General features: G+C 43.8%; 2 protein-coding genes across 2 annotated transcripts in view; one reads left to right on the top strand and one right to left on the bottom strand.

The window, feature by feature from the left end:
- LOC141047340 (uncharacterized) overlaps positions 1-21,769 on the bottom strand; it is a 220,077-nt gene extending 198,308 nt beyond the window's left edge. The window contains exons 1-6 of the mRNA XM_073542401.1: positions 21,624-21,769; positions 21,318-21,497; positions 21,115-21,238; positions 20,934-21,031; positions 20,645-20,735; positions 15,636-15,794 (exon numbers count right to left, since the gene is read on the bottom strand). Of these exons, the coding sequence (XP_073398502.1) occupies positions 15,636-15,794; positions 20,645-20,735; positions 20,934-21,031; positions 21,115-21,238; positions 21,318-21,497; positions 21,624-21,701 (730 nt within the window). The 5' untranslated portion in view covers positions 21,702-21,769. The remainder of the gene's footprint in view (positions 1-15,635; positions 15,795-20,644; positions 20,736-20,933; positions 21,032-21,114; positions 21,239-21,317; positions 21,498-21,623) is intronic.
- The window catches only part of LOC141047277 (uncharacterized), a 1,035,999-nt gene that overhangs the window by 569,759 nt on the left and 441,905 nt on the right, over positions 1-24,335 (top strand). The window lies entirely within an intron of this gene.

Below are 24,335 nucleotides of genomic sequence, written 5' to 3'. Positions count from 1 at the left end.
GGACCACCCCCTATACAGGGAGTGTCAGGGGCAGGCCCAGGGGAATAAAGTACTATGACTGCTAGAACCAGGTGGCCGGCTTGAAGGAGGCATGATAGACAGTGTTAAGCAGGGTGAAGATGGGGGCATGCAGGGTACATGAATATGTAAAGTGTGTACTCGGGGCACGCTGGGTACGGAAGTGCATAGAGCATGTACATGGGGGCACATAGGGTACAGGATGGTGCAGGACACGTACTGGGAGCACGCCTGGGTACAAGACAGAGCAGAGCGCATGCTGGGAAGCACGTCTGGGTACAAGACAGAGCAGAGTGTGTGCTGGGAAGCATGCCAGAGTACAAGGTAGTGGACCTGAGAACAGCGAGCCACCATGCAGGCACCAAGAAGGCCTAGCAAGGAAGCAAAAGCGATAATCAGGCGCTGCCTACAGGATGATTAGTCGGGAAGATGTGTGATTTTGGTCAGTAAGGAGGTGATGTCAGGTACAGATAGGTAAATGTGCGTGTTATCGGCGTAATGATGAGATTGAAAACTGTGCCATTACATCAGCTGTCCCAGGTTGAAGGTGTAGATGGAGAAGAGTAGGGGTCCTAGAACTGAGCCTTGGGGAACACCGAAAGACAGGTGTCGAGGTGAGGAGGTGGTGTGGGAGAGGGAGGCAATGAATGTCCCTCTAACACTTATTAGTTTTTAAAGACTCTGCCGATAGCCCCAAAAAGGCCATTTGCACCACTGGCCATGCCCTCATCAGCAGGATTAGCAAAACTACCAGCCTTACCACCACCAGCATGATCAGGCACATGGCAGCAAAGCACCTGACTTTGTTGGTTTGTTGGCTGCATACACAGTGACTGCGCGTGATACCACTGTTTCTTCCGCTGTTGTGCGTGCAAGCCAATCCCCCGTCCATGGTCCAGATGCCTCCTGCCCTGCATCTGTAGTTGCACACAAACTCAACTAGCACCATTAACGAGTACGTCCACATCCTTCTCCCAACGCAGTGTTCAGTTGTCCATACCCCAGTCCTTGGAACGGGCAAGCGGAAATACGCAGCCAACACCACAGTGCTAAATTCACACATTTATCATCTGCTTGCGCTTGAAGCTTTGCATTTTAGGCTAATAGGAGACAGAAGCTTTCCGCAACCTGATGGTGGTGACCGTAACTAGGTACTCTGTCCACACCCACAACTATTTCTCCCGGTCTGCCGTCACAACATTACGCAAGCAAGCACGCGTCCCACAACATTTCCCAGGCCCTCAACAATGCTGTTACAGGGAAAGTATACCTAACCACAGACAGGTGGACAAGTCAAGGTGGGCAGGGATGGTACATCTCACTGGCGGCACACTGAGTTAGCGTAGAAGAAGTTATGACGCAGTCGGACATTGGAAGACCATGTCACAGATGTATGGAGGAGACAGGTTGTGCAAGGCTTTGTATGTCATAGTTAGGTTTTTTAACTGTAGCCTATGGGCAATAGGAAGGCAGTGAAGGGCCTGGCAGAGAGGAGAGGATGGGGAATAACGGAGGGACAGTTGAATTACTCTGGCAGCAGAGTTTAGGATAGATTTGAGTGTTGCAAGAGAACTAGAGGGGAAGCCAGAGAGTAGAAGGTTGCAATAGTCGAGGCAGGAGATCATGAGGGTATTCACAAACTTTTTTGAAGTTTCTTGGAATGTACCGATCCAGGAAATATTTAACACTTGTAGTGGGCAGGAGGAGGCAAGGGCTTGGATATGTAGCTTGAAAGAGAGGGCAGAGTAGAGGATCACCCCAAGGCCACGAATATGAGGGACTATTTGTCCCAGTGTGCCGTCCCGGCATTACACAAGCACGTATGTTATGAAAGGGTCACCGAGGAGGAGAGCAGGTCCAGGCTAAGCCACAGAAAACCAGAGAGGTTGGTACCTAAGCGGATTGCAGACCCCCTGATCCTATCCACACAACTAGCAGTAGCCGTGGAGCGTACCTACGATGATCCTAGATGCCTCGGCACAGCGGGAGAGCTAACAGCCTAAAGCAAGAAATGGGAAATCTAAACTGCCCCAGAGCAAACCCCAAAGGAATAGATAGCCCCCAAACATATATTGTTGGTGAGATAAGATAAAAACACAAACACAGGCAGGAAAATAGACTGAGCAAATGATGGGCCCACACTGACTAGCCTGGACAGGAAAGGAAAGACACTGTCTGCAATCACACAAAAAACCCTGCAAAAAGTCCAACACGTCTGATGCAAAAAACACTGAAGTCACATGACTTTGCCCCCACTATATCAGCACTCTGGTGTATTCTGAAAGCAGAGCAAAAAGAGACCAATCTAACAGGGGATAAAACAAACTGGCACATGCAGTAACATATGGGCGGTGATTCAGCACAGCCCCAGCCGGAGCTAGCTGACCTGCACAAAGCAGAGACAGACAAAACCAGATCAAATGCAAACAGAATAGCAAATGAACCACTTAGCTGAACATGCAGGGAAAGAACAGGAGACATCAGACCTCAGGCGACACGGGAAAAAAATCACCAGCATGGATAGAGGGAGTCAGCTGTCTTAAATCCCAATCAGAAACCCCAGATCTCCAATCGTCTTCCTCATTATCAGGTGGCAAGCCTCTGTCAATCAGATCAGCTCCACTACCTCCAGTAACCACCAGAGGGAGCCCAGAAAGAGAGCTCTCAATCTGACCAGCTCCACTATCTTCAGTAATCACCAAAGGGAAGCCAGAGAGAGAATTCACAACACCCATATAAGGTGCTGTTGTTGTTGCTTTGTTAGCCTTATAAGCAATCGTCTTCTTGGACTACATCTGTATACTCTTCCTGGTCACAGCTATTACTTTTTAATATTCTGCCTCTTCATAATGGCTGCAAATTCCAAGTTTTCTAATTATCAGTTTAGAAAATTGTATAACTCATACTTACACCACCAGGCGTCCGCAGATAGTTTTAACTCGACCGCCACTGCAATACACATGAGTCTTGAGTCATGGCTGCTGTAGACTAAACTCAAGAAGAAGGGAGGAGCAACCAATTACAGAGCTCAACTACGGGAAGGACAAAGGGACAATCTTCACACAGTCTAATTTTACCTAGCAACAACAGGGAATTTTGCTGATTGGAGGAAAAAACTCAACACAGAGAATATACATTACAGATTGTTACCATTCGTGGGACACAACACCTTGCCTTGATTAGTGCAGGTCCTTGGTTTGCTGGAAACACTTATCTATACCCTTTCTGAGGAAGCTGATGAGGCGAAACGCTCGTAAGAGGGAATATTGGTAAATATTTCATTTTTATCTGTATACTACTGGCATGTCATCTACAGGATTTGTAATCTCCATCTCTTGTTAGGATATTTACTCCTTTATACTATGCTAGCTGAAGAGCCCGGCGTTGCCTGGGCATAGTAACCAACTGTGGTTAGTTATAACAAATTATAATGATTATATTGCACATAAAAACATTTCACATCATATATTCAACACTACAGATTTGCAACACAAATTAACTAAAGTAGAAAAAATGGAAGGATCCAGCAATGTCGGGTGACAGTTAAAAACAAATATTTATTGTCAAAATGGCATTAAAATATTCTCAGGCACAATGTCTGGCAGCACTGCATGGAAACACAGATCTACGCGTTTCGACGTAAGGTCTTTATCAAGATCTGGCTGTGTGCACACTGAACAGCATATTAATATGGTGGCCAATAACATGATTGGCTGGACAATTAAGTGCTATAATATATGCATTTTACAATAGTAAAAAACGAAAAAAGAGAAACAGTGCAAATTAACTAAACGATTACCCAAGTATCCTCTCCTGTGTGATACTTTCTGCTGAGCTGTGTATCTAATCCTATCGTGTGTACTGACTGCTCAGCCGTGTATCTAATCCTATCCTGTGTGTTGCTGACTGCTCAGCCGTGTATCTAACCCTATCCTGTGAGATACTGTCTGCTGAGCCGTGTATCTAACCCTATCCAGTGTGATACTGACTGCTCAGCCGTGTATCTAATCCTATCCTGTGTGATACCGTCTGCTGAGCTGTGTATCTAACCCTATCCTGTGTGATACTGACTGCTCGGCCGTGTATCTAATCCTATCCTGTGTGATACTGACTGCTCAGCTGTGTATCTATTCCTATCCTGTGAGATACTGACTGCTGAGCTGTGTATCTAATCCTATCCTGTGTGATACTGACTGCTCAGCCGTGTATCTAATCCTATTCTGTGTGATACTGAGTGCTGAGCCGTGTATCTAATAGACGATAACACTATAGAAATGATAAGAATAATAGGCCTCAGTTACCACAACTGTCTACAAAGAAAACTGTTGCTGATAGCGACCAATCACAGCTCATTTTTCATCTTGTAAACAGCTCTGGGACAGCGTGGCGAGTTTTGAGTGGCGACTTTTGTGTTTCGACTTTTATGTGGCGAGGTTGGTGTATGTGTGGTGAAATGTGTGCTGAGGGTGGTATATGTGTTGAAGCACGTGGTAGTGTGTGGCACATTGTGTGTGTGTGTCCATATCCCCGTGTGTGGTGAGTATCCCATGTCAGGGCCCCACCTTAGCAACTGTACGGTATATACTCTTTGGCGCCATCGCTCTCATTCTTTACGTCCCCCTTGTTCACATCTGGCAGCTGTCAATTTGCCTCCAACACTTTTCCTTTCACTTTTTCCCCATTACGTAGACAGGGGCAAAATTGTTTGGTGAATTGGAACGTGGGGGGTTAAAATTTCACCTCACAACATAGCCTATGACGCTCTCGGGGTCCAGACGTGTGACTGTGCCAAATTTTGTGGCTGTAGCTGTGACGGTGCGGATGCCTATCCTGGACATACACACATACATACATACACACTTTGAGCTTTATATATTAGATATATACATCATTTTTTGCAGGATGCAGTCTGGCCTCTTTTTGTTGGCTTGGTCTATTGGGGCGTCTGTCACTGTGTGTTGCATATTTTAGTGCTGTAGCAGCCCGCCTGCTAATACTATGGGCGTCATTAATAGGTTGCAAGCCAGACACTTTGCATCACACTTATATATGTGTGACTCGTGTCCTATGCAAGCTTTATCTATGTGCATTTTTCCTACTAAGCAGCCAACCCCACCATGGTTTGTTAGGTGTGGGGTGGTTGTTTTTATCAGTAGTTTGCACCTGAGTTGCCCCTTGCCTCTATTACTGGAGGCCAGCTGCATCCTGCTATATGTGCATTTGTCACCAGACAAGGTTCTGGTAAGGCCATATCTTGTTGTGTGAGTTTTTTTCAAACTGGAAATTCAGTTATCTTTCTCCTCTGCATTTCATCCTCAGACCAATGGGCAGACTGAGAGAACAAACCAGACTTTGGAATCCTATTTGAGATGTTTCATATCTGCTGATCAAGAAGACTGGGTCTCATTTTTGCCTTTGGCTGTATTTGCGCTAAACAATAGGGCTAGTTCTGCCACTTTGATGTCTCCTTTTTTCTGTAACTTTGGGTTTCATCCTTGATTTTCTTCGGGGCAGGAGCAATCTTCGGTCTGCCCAAGTGTGTATTCTGTGGTAGAGAGAATGGAGCAGATTTGGGACCAAGTAGTGGATAAGTTGTCTCACTCTCAGGAAAAGGCCCAACGGTTTTCCAACCGGCATAGGACCTTTGGTCCCCGATTTAATGTGGGTGATATGGTTTGGTTGTCTTCAAAAAATATTCCTATGAAGGTTGCGTCTCCAAAATTCAAGCCAAGATTCATTGGACCTTATAAGATTTTGGAAATCCTTAACCCCGCTTCTTTCCGTTTGGCTCTTCCAGTTACGTTTAAGATTCATAACGTTTTTCATAAATCTTTGTTGAAGTTTGTGGAGCCAGTAGTTCCCATAGTGGCACCCCTGACCCTGTATTGGTTAAGGGTAATTTGGAGTATGAGGTAGAGAAGATATTGGATTCTCGTTTGGCTAGACGGAGACTCCAGTACTTGGCCAAGTGGAAAGGTTATGGCCAGGAGGATAATTTTTGGGTCTCTGCTTCTGACATTCATGTCGAGAGATTGGTTCGTGCTTTTCGCTCGGCCCATCCTGACCGGCCTGGTGCCGTGGATGAGGGTTCATTGACCCCCTCCTCAAGGGGCGGTACGGTTGTGAATTCTCTTACTTCTGGGTCAGGGCTCCCTCTGGTTGTTACTGGGAGTAGAGGAGATGGCCAGATAGACAGAGGTCTGCCACCTGATGATGATGATTGGAGATCATGGGTTACTGATTGGAGTATTTAAGTCAGCAGGCTTCCTTCAATCCCTGCTGGTGATTTGCTTTCCTGTGCATTCTGAGGTCTGATGTCTCCTGCCCTGATCCTGCATTGTTCAGTTAAGTTGTTCATTTGCTAATCCTTTGCATCTGATCTGGTTTTGCCTCTTTCTGCTTGTTGTGAGGGTTCAGCTTGCTCCCTGCTGGGGGCTTGCTGGACCTTGATCTATATGTTACAGCTTGTGTCAGTTTGCTCAGTCCCCTGTTATATTAGTCTCTTTTGCTTTGCTGCCAGTTCACACTTGAATGCTGGTGGCGAGGTCGTGAGACTTCAGTGGTTTTTTGTACATCAGTTGTGTTGGATTTTTTAGGGTTTTTGCATGATTGCAGACAGTGTCTTTCCTTTCCTATCCTGTTTAGTCAGTTCGAGCCCCATCATTTGCTCAGTCTACTTTCTGCCTGTGTTTGTGTTGCATCTTGTCTCACTGACAATATATATTTGGCGGCTATCTAATTCTTTGGGGTTCTACTCCGGGGCAGTTTAGATTTCACCTTTCTTGCTTTAGGCCTAGTTAGTTGTCCGGCTGTGTTGAGGCATCTAGGGCATCATAGGTACGTTCCACGACTACTGTTAGTTGTGCTGTTAGGATTAGGGGTCTGCAATCTGCTAAGTTGCCAACCTTTCTGGTTTCCTGGTGGCCTAGCCTATTCCTGCCATCCTCCTCAGTGACCTGTACATAACACTCATAACACTACCCCTAATATCCCACACCATCTCATCAGCCAGAGCCACCGGACTACTACCCCTAATATCCCACATCATCCTGTCAGCCTGGCGTCAGAACCAGAGTGCTGAGAGGATTTGCCCTGACTTCCATACCAATGATCCCTTTAATAGAAGCTTGGGGTGGTGAGAATCAGTGCGCTGAGGGATTTACCCTAACGTCCAAACCGGAGATCCATTTAAGAGAAGCTAGGGGTCAGTACCAAAGCGCAGAGTGGATTTTCCCTCACTTCCATACTGGGGATCCCTTTAAGAGGCCCTGGGGTCAGAACCACAGTGCTGAGTGGAACAGACTGCCACGAGAGATGGTGAGTTCTCCTTCAATAGAAATCTTCAAACAGAGGCTGGACAGACATCTGTCTGGGATGATTTAGCGAATCCTGCTTGGAGCAGGGGGTTGGACCAGATGGCCCAGGAGGTCCCTTCCAACTCTACGATTCTATGATTCCAACTTCCATACCAGGGATCCCTTTAAGAGAGGCCTGGGGTCAAAACCAAAGTGCTGGACGGATTTGCCCTGACTTCCATACCAATGATCCCTTTAATAGAGACCTGGGGTCAGTACCAGAGTATTTGAAGGCAATTGCCCTGACTTCCATACCGGTGATCCCTTTAAGAGAGCCTGGGGTCAGAACCAGAACGCTGAGTGGAATTGCCCTAACCTTCCATACCAGTGATCCCTTTAAGAGAGGCCTGGGGTCAGTACCAAAGCGCAGAGTGGATTTGCCTTCACTTCCGTACTGGGGATCCCTTTAAGAGGGGCCTGGGGTCAGAACCAGAGTACTTAGTGGAATTGCCCTAACTTCCATACCAATGATCCCTTTAAGAGAGGCCTGGGGTCAGTATCAGAGTGCTGAGGGATTTGCTCTAGCTTCCATACCGCAGATCCCTTTAAGAGGGAAGATGTGTCTATGGGAAGGAGGATGTGTGATGGGTATATGGGCACAGGAGTGGGTGATTCATTTCTGTCATGTGCTCTTTGCTCCTTTCTGGGGGGCAGACAATGGCTGGGAGTTTATGTTCCCGGGGAAGCTAGATTTCTCCCATCTGGTCAGTGTCTGCTGAGGCGTTTTCTGGAGTGGGAAAAAAAAACTGTTGCTCATAGCAACCAATCAGCTCAGCTTATTTTAAACAGCTCTGCTGAAATGAAAGATGCTTATCTTTTAAACATCTCTGGTGAAATGAAGGATGCTTAGTGATTGGTTGCAAAGAAAACTGTTGCTCATAGCAACCTATCACAGCTCGTCTTCTTTTAAACAGCTCTGGTGAAATGAAAGATGCTTCGTGATTGGTTGGTGACACACATACGCACACAATAAATTTTATATATAGAGATACTCAATAAATACCGTGCACTTAATCTAATTTCCACCTTGATAGTGACACTCTTTTAGGATACAATTTACACTATGATGGCACTTTTGCACATAGGCACTAGATGGAGCTACAACATTTGACATTTGCCTGAATTTTTATATCTACACATGATTTATACAAATTATATTTTCTTGCCATAACTATATACTATTTAACATTGTAAGCTGTGTTTTTGTAATAATTTGTATGTATACATGATTGATTACCACTTCTGTCTCTGTAAGAACAATCCCCTTTAACCCCTTTCCAACATTGGGTGTAAATGTACGCTGATGTCGGACTCCCTGCCTTTGATGTGGGCTCTGGTGCTGAGCCCACATCTTTTCCAGCACATGATGGACAGGAAATCCCACCCATTGGTGACCCTGTCACGTGATTGCGGGTCATCAGTGGGTTGCCATGACAACTACAAGTCTCCAGCAGACCTCTATGGTTGTCACTGCCGGATCCTATGAGCACTGCCCAGTGGTCGGCGCTCATAGCAAGTGAGCAATTCTGATACATACAGATGATCTGATCATCGCCTGTATGTCGCAGAGCTGATCAGGTTATGGCAGCTTCTAGTCTCCCATGGTGACAATTGAAGCATTCCAGTGGAGACATGGAGGGTCAGCGGGCACCCCAGCCCGCTAGCCTAAACTGCATGGACCAGGGATTGTCCCACCGAACTCCCGCTCTCCTTTTAACGTGGGCAAAACGCTACTCAGACAAAACAGGGTGAGGGGAAAACAGTATGGCAATGCTCTTTATTGAACCACAAAACAGGCAGATAACACATAAAACAGTCCAAGCAAAATACCCAAGATGGTGCACATTACAGAGTCTCAGCCTTCCGCTGACTCGCCGGGATAATAGCAGCTATGATTTCAGATCTTCCAGGGCCACTACCCCACCTGTTGCACGCACACAGAGAGGAGGTAACGACAAGCGTAGGAAGATGACAGTTCATTGAGTGCATACAAGGTACAGGGCCAGTTGATCCGAGGATTACAACCTGGCTTCTCAAATGTATCCATGATTCAGCCATGGTCAATGGAGCAGATCTGTATTCTTCCAACCAAGGCTGAAAACCCCTAGGTTGTTTCCTATAGAATGATAGATCCGTGTCCCTCGTGATGGTGCCATGATGTAAAATGGCTGCTGTCCTGTCTCTAGTCCTTTGGATGTATGGATGTCTTGGCAGAATCTCTCTGGCTGTTTATCTCTCTCAGTCTCTTTAATCAGAGGCTGGTAACATAATTTTAGACTTAACAAGTGTCCCTCATTCATAATTTACATAAAGGGTAAGAATGGAGATGAGATCAAGCAGCATTACTTGATTTAAACTATTTGCATAGTTTTTCCCTCTCTACTTTTAAAGTCAACAAACTAGTTCCATAATACAATCCATAATTAGCATATCAGTAGTGATGAGTGAGTATGTTCGGTGCTCAGGTTTTCCTGAGCATGTTCGGGTGTTCTCCGAGTATTTGGGTGTGCACGGAGATTTAGTTTATGTCGTCGCAGCTGCATGATTTGCCTGAATACATTTGAGGATTGCCTGTTTGTTAGGGAATCCCCACATGTACGAGGGGCGATCCAAAAGTAATGATAATCGGTTATTTCTATTGCACACAGAAATTAAAATAAAATGTTTTCTTCTCTCTTAGGTACCCACTAGTCCAGGAAAAGAAAATCACTTAAATAGGCCACGATTCCCGGGAGCTACATTCATTTGAATATGAACTGCCAAGGAGTGAACATCAAAATGGAAAAAAACGAGCTCAGAGCTGTCATCAAATACCTCTGCTTGAAAAAAATGTCTACCAAAGACATACACAGCGACTTGGTGGAAACATTGGGGGACTCTTCTCCTCCATATTCCACAGTTGCATGCTGGGCCAAGGAATTTAAGCTGGGAAGAACATCGACGGAAGATGAACATCGCGAAGGACGCCCATCCACGTCCCTCAATGAAGAAAACGTGAAAAAAGTTGAAGAAGTTGTGTTGGCAGATCAAAGAGTGACTATCAGGCATGTAGCTGAGGTCACAGGGATCTCATATGGCAGTATTCAAAGAATCCTTGCAAAAGAATTGCATATGAGAAAGGTCTCCGCGCGTTGGGTGCCAAAAATGTTAACCGACGAGCAAAAGAAGAAACGAGTTGACATTTCAATAGCAAATCTCGAAAAGTTCCAAGCAGACAAGGAGAATTTTTTGTCATGTTTTTTGACCATGGATGAGACCTGGATCCACCACTTTGATCCCGAAACTAAACAACAATCGATGACATGGAAACGAGCCGACAAACCGACGCCGAAGAAATTCAAAGTGTCAAGCTCAGCAGGGAAGGTTATGGCGTCCGTTTTTTGGGACGCTGAAGGAATTATTATGGTGGACTATTTGGATAAGGGAGCCACTATTACAGGCTCCTACTACGCAGAGCAAATAAGAAGATTGTGGGAGGCTATCAAGGAGAAAAGGCGCAGCAAACTGCGGGCTGGAGCGCTATTTCACCAAGATAACGCACCGGCTCACAAAGCTGCAGTTGCCATGGCTACCATTCAAGAAGCGGGCTTTGAACTGGTGGAACACCCCCCCTATTTGCCAGATCTAGCCCCCAGTGACTTCTTTCTCTTTCCTCGGCTCAAGGAACACCTCCGGGGCAAGAAATTTGACGACAATAGCGACATGATAACCGCTGTTGGGGAGTTTTTTTGAGGGTCAAGATCAAGAATTTTTTTCGAAGGGAATTCTAAGTTTAGAAAAGAGATGGACTAAATGTATAGACTTGTTAGGAGACTATGTAGAAAAATACATTTTTTTTTACTATATTCATTGTGTTTATTATTGATTATCATTACTTTTGGATCGCCCCTCGTATTCAGGCTGTCTAGAAGTCGCAAATCATGCAGCTGCGGACAACCCTTTCTCATTCCTCATGTTTGGTCCTGTTAAAATAAAAATACTTATACAAACCTCCCATGCTGGCACCGTTTCAGTGGTGTCGGCACTTGCGTTCTTGGGTCTCTTGAGGTTTTAATGTCATGTGTGCCCTGTGCCCAATCAGTGCTGGAGTCACTGTCCCCACTTTTGGACAAATCGAGCATCATGAGGCATTCAGAGCAGCCACGGCCCTGGCTTCCTGTTGATGTTTAATACGTCTGAAGCTGGGAACAGTGAAGCTGCCACTGATTGGGTGCAGGGCTCGTGTGATGTAAAAAACTCACATAAGCCCCGGGACAGTGAGTCTCGACACCACTGAAGTGGAGTGTTTTCATTTTAATGAGGCCATACATAAGGAATGAGTTCACTGAGGAAAAATTTATATATATATATATATATATATATATATATATATATAATTATCCCTTGATTAGACGATTCACTGACAAGGGGATGAAACTAAACTTTATTAATTCCAAATGTAAAACTATCCCCATAATTCACCCCCTGAAGGTTAGTCAGAAGGTGACTAATAGAAAAAACATATACCCCACATCTCAGTATATAGGGTGAGGTGACGTATACGCACTCACTCTCCAAGCCTCTCATTTCTACGGGTTTCATTGTCCTCGCCAAATGCGACTCATCAGGAGACTATTTAATATTGACCTATATTCAAGCGAGACTAGACAAAGAAAAACCTAGGATCATGTATCATGTTATCCGAAACAGTCAGAAAACTATTCACATACTGGCAGATCCCAGACTTCAAACTATACACTTTCATTATAAGCCACTCCAGTGTCAGGAATAGAAAGTATGTTAAAATACAGTATATACCACTCAGGGAACACTTAACTTCCAGGGATAATTTCCATGTTCATACTAAATAATTGCACAGATCTCCCAGACATTATGGTTGCACATATCCCTAGTCTTTATAATGATATTGCACTCATTCTCTGACAGACCGCAGCATGGCCATTAGTTAGAAGCTGCTAATGATCTTTGGAGCAGGTAAGTTTCCCTGAGTGGTATATATTGGGCAGTCTGAAAACTGAGTTTACAGTCATGGCCAAAAGTTTTGAGAATGACACAAATATTATATTTTCACATGATCTGCTGCCCTCTGGTTTTTATGTGTGTTTGTCAGATGTTTTTATCACATACAGAAATATAATTGCAATCATATTATGAGTAACAAAAGGTTATATTGACAGTTAGAATGAGTTAATGCAGCAAGTCAATATTTGCAGTGTTGACCCTTCTTCTTCATGACCTCAGCAATTCTCCCTGGCATGCTCTCAATCAACTTCTGGATCAAATCCTGACTGATAGCAGTCCATTCTTGCAAAATCAATGCTTTTATTTTGTCTGAATTTGAAGGTTTTTGTTTGTCCACCCGTCTCTTGATGATTGACCACAAGTTCTCAATGGGATTAAGATCTGGGGAGTTTCCAGGCCATGGTCCCAAAATCTCTATGTTTTGTTCCCTGAGCCATTTAGTTATCACCTTTGCTTTATGGCAAGGTGCTTCATCATGTTGAAAAAGGCATTGTTGATCGCCAAACTGCTCTTGGACGGTTGGGAGAAGTTGCTCTTGGAGGACATTCTGGTACCATTCTTTATTCATGGCTGTGTTTTTAGGCAAGACTGAGAGAGAGCCCATTCCCTTGGCTGAGAAGCAACCCCACTCATGAATGATTTCAGGATGCTTGACAGCTGGCATGAGACAAGACTGGTGGTAGCGCTCACCTGGTCTTCTCCGAATAAGCCGTTTTCCAGATGTCCCAAACAATCGAAAAGGGGATTCATCAGAGAAAATGACTTTACCCCAGTCCTCAGCAGTCCACTCCCTGTAGCTCTTGCAGAATATCAGTCTGTCCATGATGTTTTCCCTGGAGAGAAGTGGCTTCTTTGCTGCCCTCCTTGAGACCAGGCCTTGCTCCAAGAGTCTCCGCCTCACAGTGCGTGCAGATGCACTCACCTGCCTGCTGCCATTCCTGAGCAAGCTCTGCACTGCTGGTAGCCCGATCCCGCAGCTGAAACACTTTTAAGAGACGGTCCTGGTGCTTGCTGGTCTTTCTTGGGCGCCCTGAAGCCTTTTTGGCAACAAGGGAACCTCTCTCCTTGAAGTTCTTGATGATGCGATGGATTGTTGACTGAGGTGCAATCTTTCTAGCTGCGATACTCTTCCCTGTTAGGCCATTTTTGTGCAGTGCAATGATGACTGCACGTGTTTCTTTAGAGATAACCATGGATAACAGAAGAGAAACAATGATGCCAAGCACCAGCCTCCTTTTAAAGTGTCCAGTGGTGTCATTCTTACATAATCATGACAGATTGATCTCCAGCCCTGTCCTCATCAACACCCACACCTGTGTTAATGGAGCAATCACTGAAACGATGTTAGCTGGTCCTTTTAAGGCAGGGCTGCAATGATGTTGAAATGTGTTTTGGGGGATAAAGTTCATTTTCTAGGCAAATATTGACTTTTCAAGTAATTGCTGTTAAGCTGATTACTCTTTATAACATTCTGGAGTATATGCAAATTGCCATTAGAAAAAATGAAGCAGTAGACTTTGTAAAAATTAATATTTGTGTCATTCTCAAAACTTTTAGCCATGACTGTAGTCTAGGAAAATTTGTCTGCACTACTAATTGACAGCCGTTACAATACCAAACTAGGGCAGTCCCTATAGGAGAAAAAACACAATTATACTGTATTTTCACATACTTTCTATTCCTGACTGACCGTCACTGGAGAGGATTATAAACTTATGAAGTATATAGTTTGAAGTCTGGGATCTGCCAACATATGGCTAGGTTTCTGTTTCGGATAACAAGATACATGATTTTAGTTTTTTTCTTGTTTAGTCTTGCTTGAATATAGGTCAATATTAAATAAAGTCTCCTGATGAGTCGCCTTTGGTGATAACGATGAAACCCGTAGAAATGAGAGGTGTGGAGAGTGAGTGTGTATACGTCACCTCACCCTATATACTGAAATGTGGGGTATATGTTTTTTCTATTAGTCACCTTCTGACTAACCTTCAGGGGGTAAATTATGGGTATAGTTTTACATTTGGAATTAATTAATTTTAGTTTTATCCTTTTGTCAGCAAACATGAGGAATGACAAGAGACAACCCTTTTAAGAAGATCCAATTTTGGTTAAAACTTTTCCAACATTATGAACATAAAAAAGGCTTCTCCCCTATGTGACATCTCTGATGTTTATTAACAGCTGATTTCCAAGTAAAATATTTCCCATATTAAGAAAATGAACAAGGCTTCTCCTCTGTGTGACTGCTCTGATGACTAACAAGAACGGATTTCCGGTTGAAACATTTCCCACATTCTGAACAGGAAAAAGGCTTCTCCCCTGTGTGAGTTTTTTGGTGACTAACAAGATGATATTTCTGGTTAAAACATTTCCCACATTCTGAACAGGAAAAAGGCTTCTCCCCTGCGTGACTGCTCTGATGTCTAACAAGAGCCGATTTCTGGTTAAAATATTTCCCACATTCTGAACAGTAAAAAGGTTTCTCACCTGTGTGGATTATCTGGTGCTTAACACAAACTGATTTACTGGTAAAGCTTTTCCCACATTCTGAACAGGAAAAAGGCTTCTCTCCTGTGTGAGTTATTTGGTGTGTAACAAGATTCCCTTTCTTGTGAAAACATTTCCCACATTCTGAACAGGAAAAAGGCTTCTCCCCTGTGTGAGTTCTTTGGTGTGTAACAAAGTGTGTTTTCTGTGCAAAATATTTCCCACATTCAGAACAGGAAAAACGCTTCTCCTTCGTGTGACTGCTCTGATGACTAACAAGAACCGATTTCCGGTTAAAATATTTCCCACATTCTGAACAGAAAAAAGGCTTCTCCCCTGTGTGAGTTTTTTGGTGACTAACAAGATGTGATTTCTGGTTAAAACATTTCCCACATTCTGAACAGGAAAAAGGTTTCTCCCCTGTGTGACTGCTCTGATGTCTAACAAGAGCCGATTTCTGGTTAAAATATTTCCCACATTCTGAACAGGAAAAAGGCTTCTCCCCTGTGTGGATTATCTGGTGCTTAACACAATCTGATTTATTGGTAAAACATTTCCCACATTCTGAACAGGAAAAAGGCTTCTCTCCTGTATGAGTTCTTTGGTGTGCAACAAGATTCCCTTTCCAGTTAAAAGATTTTCCACATTCTGAACATGAAAATGACTTCTTTCTTTTAGGAGCAGTTTGTTTTTTAATGCCTGTTTTTTGATTTTGATTTTCCTTAGTAGTCGGTAATGAGTCAGAAGATGGGATCTGTTTCATAGGATCAGATGACAGATCTTTGCTGTGAATGGATGATGGTATATCTGGTGTAACAGCAAACACTTCAGTTGTATCTTGTAGGATCTCAAGATCATCTGATTTAAAAATTGAAGGTGTCAGCTGTCCCTCTGATCTACTGGTACAGTCATCTGCTGAGATAAAAAAACAATTATTTTTAATAAAATATCCTTGAGTTTTATATTTTTGAATATTTCCACTTAAACTGTCCATAATAATGGCAAGCTATGTAAAAAAACTTTTGTTATTTACGCAGACAATGACAGTTCACAGTCTCAGGCTGAGTTCACACGTGGCGTTTTTTTCGCGTTTCTGCGGCGGTTTTAACCGCGCGATTTTGCCGCGAAAACGCAAAAAATAAGCATCCCATGCATTCCTATGGGATTCCGCAATGCTGTGCTAATGCTGCGGTTTTTACCGCGGCGGAATCGCTTCACGGTAAAAAACGCAGCATGCTTATTAATTTGCGGAATCGCGGCCATCACGCACCCATAGGAATGCATTGTTCCGCTTACTTCCCGCATGTGGCTGTGCACACCATGCGGAAAGTAAGCAGAACAATTGCGGATGGTACCCACGGCCCGGAGGAGAGGAGACTGTCCTCCGGGCTTTGGGTACCATATCCCTGTTAAAAATAGAATTTAAAATAAAAAATATTGTTATTCTTACCTTCTGGCGTCCCACGCAGCATTCCCACCTCTCTCCACGCTCCCGGTCCCAGTAAGCCTTTGCGAAAATGCCCGCGATGGCGTCCGTTCTCGCGGGATCGCGAAGTCTCGCGGGATCGCGAAGTCTCGCGGTCATTCGCGCGACGTCATCGCGAATGACCGCGAGACATCGCGATCCCGCGTGAACGGACGCCATCGCGGGCATTTTCGCAAAGGATTACTGGGAACGGATGCGTGGGACGCCGGAAGGTGAGAATAACACTATTTTTTATATTTTTTTACATTCTATCTTTTACTACTGATGCCGCATAGGCAGCGTCAGTAGTAAAAAGTTGGTCACACTCGTCAAACACTATGTTTGATGAGTGTGACCAACCTGTCAATCAGTTCTCCAAGCGATGATACAGATCGCTTGGAAAACGCTAGCATTTTGCAAGCTAAATACACTTGCAAAATGCTAGTTTTTCTGGGGGAAAATCGCGGGAATTTAAAATGCGATTTTCCCGCGGAATGGAATTCCAGAATTCTCGCGGTAATTTCCGCGAGAGTTCCGGTACGTGTGCACTTAGCCTCATAGAAAACCTTGTTGGATGAACGAGTAGTGTGTGGTGTGCATCTGTTTGTTCATTCTGCCTCCCAAATATCGAATAAAAAGAAACCAATCAATGTTATGTAGGGGAAAATAATACCAATTCTCATCTCACAAAAAACAAGTCACCACTTAGGTCCATCATCTTTCAGTGGAAAAATAGAGGTTCCTACACTATTAGTGGCTCAAAGGCTGTTGAAAAGCAACAAGGTTTCTATAAACCAATCCAGCAACATCCGTTCTCACTTCTGAGTCTTGCAGTGCTCAAACAACAATAAGGATCCCTGTATTTAGCAATATTACAGTGAGAAGAATCCACTAATTTGTGGTGTGTGTCTCCTAGAGCACAATCTGAGCACTATGTGTTGGGTAATAAAATGGCAAATGTGTAATTTTCACTCTCCAGCATCCACTGAGTGTTAATTTCCGGAAAGTGGCTGTGGAGTCAAAATATTCACTTCTGTTACACACATGGTCAAAATTGTTGGTACTCATCGTTTAATGAAAGAAAATCCCACAATGGTCACAGAAATAACTTGACTGACGAAAGTAATAATAAATAAAGGCAAGTGTATATTCCAAACAGCGCTCAGAAATAGGAGAAAAGGTGTCCTCCTGCAGGATTCTGTGGTAAGAATACAATTCTAACGCTGGAAGTAAATCCCCACTGCGAGAGGGTGTCCTTAATTTCTCAAAAGTAGCAGTGTACTTGTGAAATAAATATGTCAAAATACCACCACACATATAAAGATGTTAATGTGTATGCGTGTAGTTGTAAACAGGAAACCGCAAGCTCCCGAAACACGTAGGATTAGGACCCAATCTATATTCCTATACACCTGTTTACAGGTAGGGGTGTGGCGTCACTAACCCCATTATACACGGTCACACCGCTTGGGTCACTTGGCAATAATAGTCCATAGACCTGCCACTGGCCGGGGCAGCACCTGGTGTACACTATTACTGCCCATACTTATCCCCATGAAGTCTCTGGAATCCTTAGATCCACGGTTATGTGCTGCTACAGAGGGACTTATGGAGGTCAGCGCTAGGAGCTCACAGAACCTAGTAACTTTATATCAGCTTCCTGATACATTATAAACAAACTCCATCCACTCCCTTCAGGCCGCAAGGGTTCTACAGCATCGCCGCATGTCTCTGGCGGCGGTTGCCACGTGCCGACACATCGGACTCCTCCCACCGGCGCAGCGTGTGTCTCAACGCTGACATGGACGGACACCTCCGTCCCCACTACAGACAAATAGCACCACCCTTCCATGGCACAGGCCGGACATAGTGCACCCAGCTTTCCTAACGACAGCAAGATTAGTGCACCCAGCTCTTCTAGCTACCCGCAACCAAAACCCAAGGTAATAGTTTGAGCCTCTATGTTTAAGTATATGCACTAGCCTTAATACACATGTGGTGGCAGTCTGGTACATGTATTGTATAAGTACACCGCGGCTCTGGACTCAGTGCACCCAGCTTTCCTGACGTTAGCAGGATCAGTGCACCTAGCTTTTCTAGTAACCTATACCTAATGTAGTAGTTGTAGCTTCTGTGTATAACTACACGCATACACATTAACTTCTTTATACTATATGTGTGGTTTTATTTTGACATTTATTTCACAAGTAAACTGCTACTTTTGTGAAAGTAAGGACACCCTCTTGCAGTGGGGTTTTACTTCTAGCGTTAGTATTGTTGTATACTTACCAAAAAATCCTGCAGGAGGACATCTTCCCTCCTATTTCTGAGCGCTGTTTGGAATATACACTTGTCCTTTTTCAACATTATTTGAGAAGAGGTGGTTACTGTCACCCAACCTTAGCAGCCAGAAGCTTCGGAGTGTGTCAAGCACCAGTGGTCTGTATATATACAGGGTGGGCCATTTATATGGATACACTAAATAAAATGGGAATGGTTGGTGATATCAACGTCCTGTTTGTGGCACATTAGTATATGGCAGGGGGAAAATTTTCCAAGATGGGTGGTGACCATGCGGCCATTTTGAAGTCGGCCATTTTGGATCCAACTTTATTTTTTTCAATGGGAAGAGGGTCATGTGACATCAAACTTATTGAGAATTTCACAAGAAAAACAATGGTGTGCTTGATTTTAACGTAACATTATTCTTTCATGAGATATTTGCAAGTTTATGACCACTTATAAAATGTGTTCAAAGGGCTGCCCATTGTGTTGGATTGTCAATGCAACCGTCTTCTCCCATTCTTGACACACTGATAGCAAAATGACGTCACGGTGTCATTTTGCTGGATGTCATTTTGCCTTTCTAAGTCTTACAATAGCCACAATATTATAGGCATTATCAACAATAATATCAATACTATTATATGCATTATGTAAAAATGGGGGGCAGGTCACTGAGGGATCAGTGACCTACCATAAGCCAATAGAGATGCATAAGTAATCAGAGCACCACATAAAGCCCCGCCCACAGCCCCGCCCCAGAGCACGAGAATCTCATTAACTGAAAACTACAAATAAAGATTAAACAACAACCACAAGACGGATTTCATCAACCATTGTAATCAGTATAACGGCGCTGACCTGACAGTGTCTGTAGGTTGCTGTGCACAATCCTGCTGACAGGTTCACTTTAAAATTAGATCTTAGGCATTTGGAAGAGGCGATGGAGAGCTTTTTTTAAGACTATCAGGGAGTTACAGACTCACATAAGTGAGGCCGATCCCACCACAATCAAATTATCATACAGAATGAACAGGTAAAAAAAGACATAGAATAAAAAAATATATTACATCCCCAACAACAGCGTATGTTTGAGGGAAGAACTACAACACTTAACAGACTTGCACTCATTTGTGGTGGACCATTGGAGCTACTATGAGTCCTGACCAGATGTGTAGAGAAAGTATTGCCCCCATTTCAGGAGAGATTGTGCAGTAATCTGAATTTGTTAGGATCGAAAACATAATGGAATTTATGATGTGGAGTGAATCCATGAAACCAGGGCTCGAGCCATGCCAACACATCTCCTGCAGGTGTCAATAAATGTATATTACAGCCATCAGCCACGCACAGCTTAGAGATATATCATGGCTCAGGTGTAATGGTTTTCCTGTAGTTTATCACAATCCTCCTTGAAATTAGTTTTAATACAAATTGAAAAGTCAGGATAAAGGGAAACACTGTTGTTATTGTACAGAAATTCACACTTGGCCTCACTGCACTTTTAGTGTTAGTGATCATAAAAGCAAAGTTTGGCCAGAAAGACTGGACCTGGTCTTGTAGGGATCATATGAGACATTCAGCAGCACAGAAGGGAGAGAAGGTAGATTTATCCAATGAGATATCAGGGATCTAGGAAGCCAACAGCATCATTACCCTCCGCTTTCTCTTACAGACCCATCATAATACTTTTCTTCACGTGATTTTCTACGTTATCAGTATATTCTACGTAAGTTTTCATTTGGCTTTGTAGTTTACAGATCTGTGTGGGTAAGGGTCAGCATCTTCTAATCCCAGGGGAAGGTGGATCCTCCAGGTTGTAAGTTCTATAGAAAAGGGCTTTCAATTCCCAAAGTCATTTGAACAGTTTTGGGTGAAGGAGAATGTTGTGGTCAGGAGGCAAAATGGTGATGACACGATTGTGATACGGCCGGACTACACCGCCGATAAAGCAGCCACAGCCGGTGACTGAGAACAATCTGTGACTTCTCTGTATTTAGTGGTTACTACTCACCTGGGTAGTCATATGTAGGAATCTCCTCTTTACACCACTCATCACCTCTCACATACGTCTCTGTAGTATTAATATGGGTCAGATCTTCACCCTGAAACAAATATTGTAAAAGTCACAGACAGATGGAGAAGTCACATCTATGATCAGCTCTAATCCTGCCATCTCCACCGTTCTCATTACACAAGTATAAAACATATAATACTGGTGGATAAAACAAGACTGAGCACAAGACCTTCACAGCCATCTACAAATCATCGGTGAGATCTCATGACACCTTCTCTCCATCTACCTGATGATCCTGAGGAACATTGGGATCTTCTTGTTTACAGTCCTGTAGAAGAAGAGGATGTGGACATCTCTCTGGTGTTGTCCTCTTACTGGATAGAACTGGAGGAAACACATACAGGGACTGAATTCATTCTTTACATACAGATAATTATAGGCCGTGAGTATTTAGTCCTTTCTATTACCTGGTGATGTGAGGGGCTGGGGATCCTCCATCATGACATCCTTGTAGAGATCTTTGTGTCCTTCTAAATACTCCCACTCCTCCATGGAGAAATAGACAGCGACATCCTGACACCTTATAGGAACCTGACACATACAATACCGTCATCCCCCGATCCCTTCATAGCGTTACTGTATAATGTCCCATCATTCCCAGCAGTGTCACCTCTCTAGTCAGCAGCTCAATCATCTGGTAGGTGAGTTCTAGGATCTTCTGGTCATTGATGTCCTCATGTAACAGGGGGTGAGGTGGAGGCCCCGTGATTGGGCTCAGGGGTCTTCCCCATCCCTCAGACACAGGGTCGTGACAGCGCTCACTAGAGGTCTTCTTCACTACTGTGTAATCCTGGTTATGGAGAAACACATTAATAAATACTACAGACATTTCCAAAGTCCTCACCTCTCCAGTTCTGTCCATCTGTTATTCCCATAGATAAGAATGATGTAATGTGACGTCATCAGAATCTCTCACCTCTCCAGTAAGCCGGAAGAGGATCTCTAGGGTGAGGTGTAATATCCTCTCCGCCATCTTGTCTCTGTCCATACCCATCCTTGATGGGTAAATCAGGAAAATTCTCTGTTGTAGACGATCTTCACTGGGAGGATCCGATATTGTAGAGACCTGAATGAGAAGATAAGCCGATGTAACATCATAAAAATCCTGTGTAATAATACAATTACTGGAGATAATAAGAGAAACATATGAGGAGATTTATTATTTTACAGTATTTATTTTTCTTCCCTGACATCTACTAATAAAACCTATATATTTAGGCCACAGACAACAAGCAGTTTCTTCCTCGGAGTCGGCAGCTGAATACGTTCCTCATAGACTCATCTTCCATAACGCTAATTCTCGTCTCATTACCGACACTGGAATCGGCATTAGCAATACTGCAGGAGATATTCATTCCACGGGACAGGAGAAATAACTACTTCATGATGAGGACGACATCTTCATCTTCTACTACGGCTCTAGAAACATATTTGGCCGGTGTCCGTCAATGACTCCATCACCACAGACCGTCTATATGAAGGTTTCCCGTCTTCCCCACACTCAGCTCAATTTTTATGTGTTTTTTTCTTTGGATTTTTGCATTCTGTGCATGTCTGGATGTGGCCTCACCCTCTTGAGCTGTAAATCACATATAAAAGCCTCCCAGGCTGGTGCCCATAGGTGGGGACCTGGTTCTTTTGTCTACCCTTATTCACACACTGAGGTCGACTTTGACACATGGTAAGGTTTTAATATTAGACAGTGTAGAACCGTCTCGATCAGGGGCATCTTGGCAACGGTGAGATGGCTTTCATGCGATTTTTGGTAAAAAAACATATTACTAAGAACCCTGTGTTATTTAAACACACTTTTTGATTTTACTTATTTAGTTATAGCAGGGTTTTTGTTTATTTAGTTTCTTGTAGGTTTTTTCAATATTTTATGGCCAAAGTGAACATGCTGCACATATACCAACTTTAACTAAGCTCAATTTTTGTGTTTTTCATGTTAGATCTCATGTCTGATTCACGCACAGAAGTTTGAGGCTTTTATAAAAGCTTTTTTTTGTTTGCACAAACAATGTGGACAGAAATGATCTCATCCCAAAGTCTCCATGTACAGTGATTTATGGGGATTATTTCTGGCCTTAGGCTTTCCTATATTACAGGAAAACACCAGAAAAAACCCAGATATTAAAATGTTTCAAATTAAAATTGGCACCAACAATTATTGCAAAAATAAAAAAACAAAAAAAGCAGAAGACACATTTTATTATTTTTTAACAAGTGAATCATTTTTTTTTTTTACAAATTAACTCTTTTGGGCCCCAGAACATAGATATACACTGCAGGGACGGCACAGGAGTGGCTGCAACAAAAACCCTGGCAGTTTCACCACTTGCTGCTGTCAAAAACAAACATGGCATCTAAGAAGGTGTGACAGAGTCTGGCTGAATGCCCTCCTCCCCCAAGTATAAGATAGTATGAGGCAGCCTAGTTACTATGATTCTTACATGCCTAATAATGGTGTCTGGGCCTGTAATGCATAAAGGATACATAGATAGATGGAGATAGTGAATGGGCTGCACATGCACACTTTCACATAAAATGACTTTGATTAGTGAACGTGACAGGCCACTCTGAACAAATGCGTTTTGAGGGAGCATCTAAAACTATGCAAATAGTCCTAATTTCTTGGGGTAGAGCATTCAAGAGAATTGGCGCAACGCGGGAGAATTCTTGGAGACGGGAGTGGGAGGTACGGATTAGTGCAGAGGTTAGTCGAAAGTCGCTTGCAGAGCGCAGCGGTTGGTTAGGCCGATAGACAGAAATGAGGGAGGAGATGAAGGGGGTGCCACACTGTGGAGAGCTTTGAGGGTGAGAACAAGTACTTTGAATTGGATCTTATAATGAATGGGTAGCCAATGTAACGATTGGCGAAAAGTGTCCAAGCACCGATTAGCCAGGTGGATGATCTTGGCTGCTCCATTAGATATGGACTGGAGAGGGGAAAGTCGAGTAATGCGGAGGCCAATTAATAGAGCGTTGCAGTAGTCCATGCGGGAGTGGATCAAGGCGATAGTGAGGGTTTTTGTTGTTTCCATAGTGAGAAAAGGGCAGATTCTAGAGATGTTCTTTAGGTGTAAGCAGCAAGAGCAGGCAAGAGATTGTATATGGGATGTGAAGGAGAGATTGGTGTCAAACATGATACCCAGACAGCGCGCGTACTGCCGGGGTGTTATTTTGATGCCACCAGCGGAGAGAGAAATGTCAGATTTAGGGAGGTTAGTAGACAGCAGGAGCAGAAGAAGCTCAGTTTTTGAGAGGTTGAGTTTCAGATAGAGAGCAGACATGATGTTGGAGACTACGGAGAGTCACTTGCGCTTTTTAGGACAGCGAGGGTAAGGTCTGGGGATGACGTGTATAGTTGTGTGTCATCAGCATAAAGATGGTACTGAAAGCCAAATCTGCTGATGGTTTGTCCAATTGGGGCCGTCTAGAGAGAGAAGAGAAGGGGGCCAAGGACTGAGCCCTGAGGTACCCCGACAGCAAGAGGAAGTGGAGATGAAGTGAAGCCAGTGAACAAAACACTGAAGAAGCGGTCAGAAAGATAGGAAGAGAACCAGGAGAGAGCAGTGTCCATAAAGCCTAGTGACTGGAGCCTAGAGAGTAGGAGACGGTGGTCAAC

The sequence above is a fragment of the Dendrobates tinctorius genome, unplaced genomic scaffold, assembly GCF_039654945.1.
Source record: "Dendrobates tinctorius isolate UK_male_01 unplaced genomic scaffold, ASM3965494v1 ptg000126l, whole genome shotgun sequence".
NCBI lineage: Eukaryota > Metazoa > Chordata > Amphibia > Anura > Dendrobatidae > Dendrobates > Dendrobates tinctorius.
The sequence above is the reverse complement of the archived record's forward strand: the minus strand, read 5'-3'. Positions and strand labels throughout refer to the sequence as shown.